The 848-nt window shown below is 48.7% G+C and overlaps 1 protein-coding gene across 1 annotated transcript in view; it reads left to right on the top strand.

Moving 5' to 3' along the window:
- Window positions 1–848, top strand: part of LOC119587397 (lysosomal aspartic protease-like) — a 14,077-nt gene that overhangs the window by 9,402 nt on the left and 3,827 nt on the right. The window contains 1 exon segment of the mRNA XM_037936136.1: window positions 228–327. Within this exon segment, the coding sequence (XP_037792064.1) occupies window positions 228–327 (100 nt within the window).

Raw genomic sequence — 848 nt, 5'->3', positions numbered from 1 at the left:
TCTATAGTTTTGAGATGCAGATGCCTGAATTCACACATTTAAAAAAAAAATAGTAGTAGGTGCATATGTATACATCTTTATCATTACATATATTAATTACACTGTAAATCACAAACATATTTTACAATCTACCCACCAAATGGCCCGAGACGCCCACAAATCCTGATTCCCTGAATAATCCTCTACCCCAATCCTATGACCATCACTCCTGCAATCCCTCCCACCAGCATCAAGGTGGGGGGCGTGGCCAAGGACTTCTGCAACCCCTGTGAGACCATCGTGGACACAGGGACCTCCCTCCTCGCCGGACCCAAGGAGCAGGTCAGGGTGAGTATCCTGTGGCCTCGTGAATATCCTGAGTATCCTGTGGCCTCGTGAATATCCTGAGTATCCTGTGGCCTCGTGAATATCCTGAGTATCCTGTGGCCTCGTGAATATCCTGAGTATCCTGTGGCCTTGATTCTATATCTGTGGCTGTGAATATCCTGAGTATCCTGTGGCCTCGTGAATATCCTGAGTATCCTGTGGCCTAGTGAATATCCTGAGTATCCTGTTGCCTCGTGGGTATCCTGTGGCCTCGTGAGTATCCTGTGGCCTCGTGGGTATCCTGTGGCCTCGTCAGTATCCTGTGGTCTTGTGGGTATCCTGTGGCCTCGTGGGTATCCTGTGGCCTCGTGAGTATCCTGATGGCCTCGTGCGTACTCTTGTCCTCGTGGTCGATCACCTGTGCCTCGTGATATCCTGTGCCTCTGAATGTTATCTTGCCTATCAAACCTGGGCATTGTTGAATCCTTGAATTTTATCCTGTGCTTCTGCTTGAAACCATGGCGAATACCTTGCTCTGAATA

This window comes from Penaeus monodon, chromosome 22, assembly GCF_015228065.2.
Source record: "Penaeus monodon isolate SGIC_2016 chromosome 22, NSTDA_Pmon_1, whole genome shotgun sequence".
Classification (NCBI taxonomy): domain Eukaryota; kingdom Metazoa; phylum Arthropoda; class Malacostraca; order Decapoda; family Penaeidae; genus Penaeus; species Penaeus monodon.
This window is presented reverse-complemented; position numbering and strand designations above follow the sequence as displayed.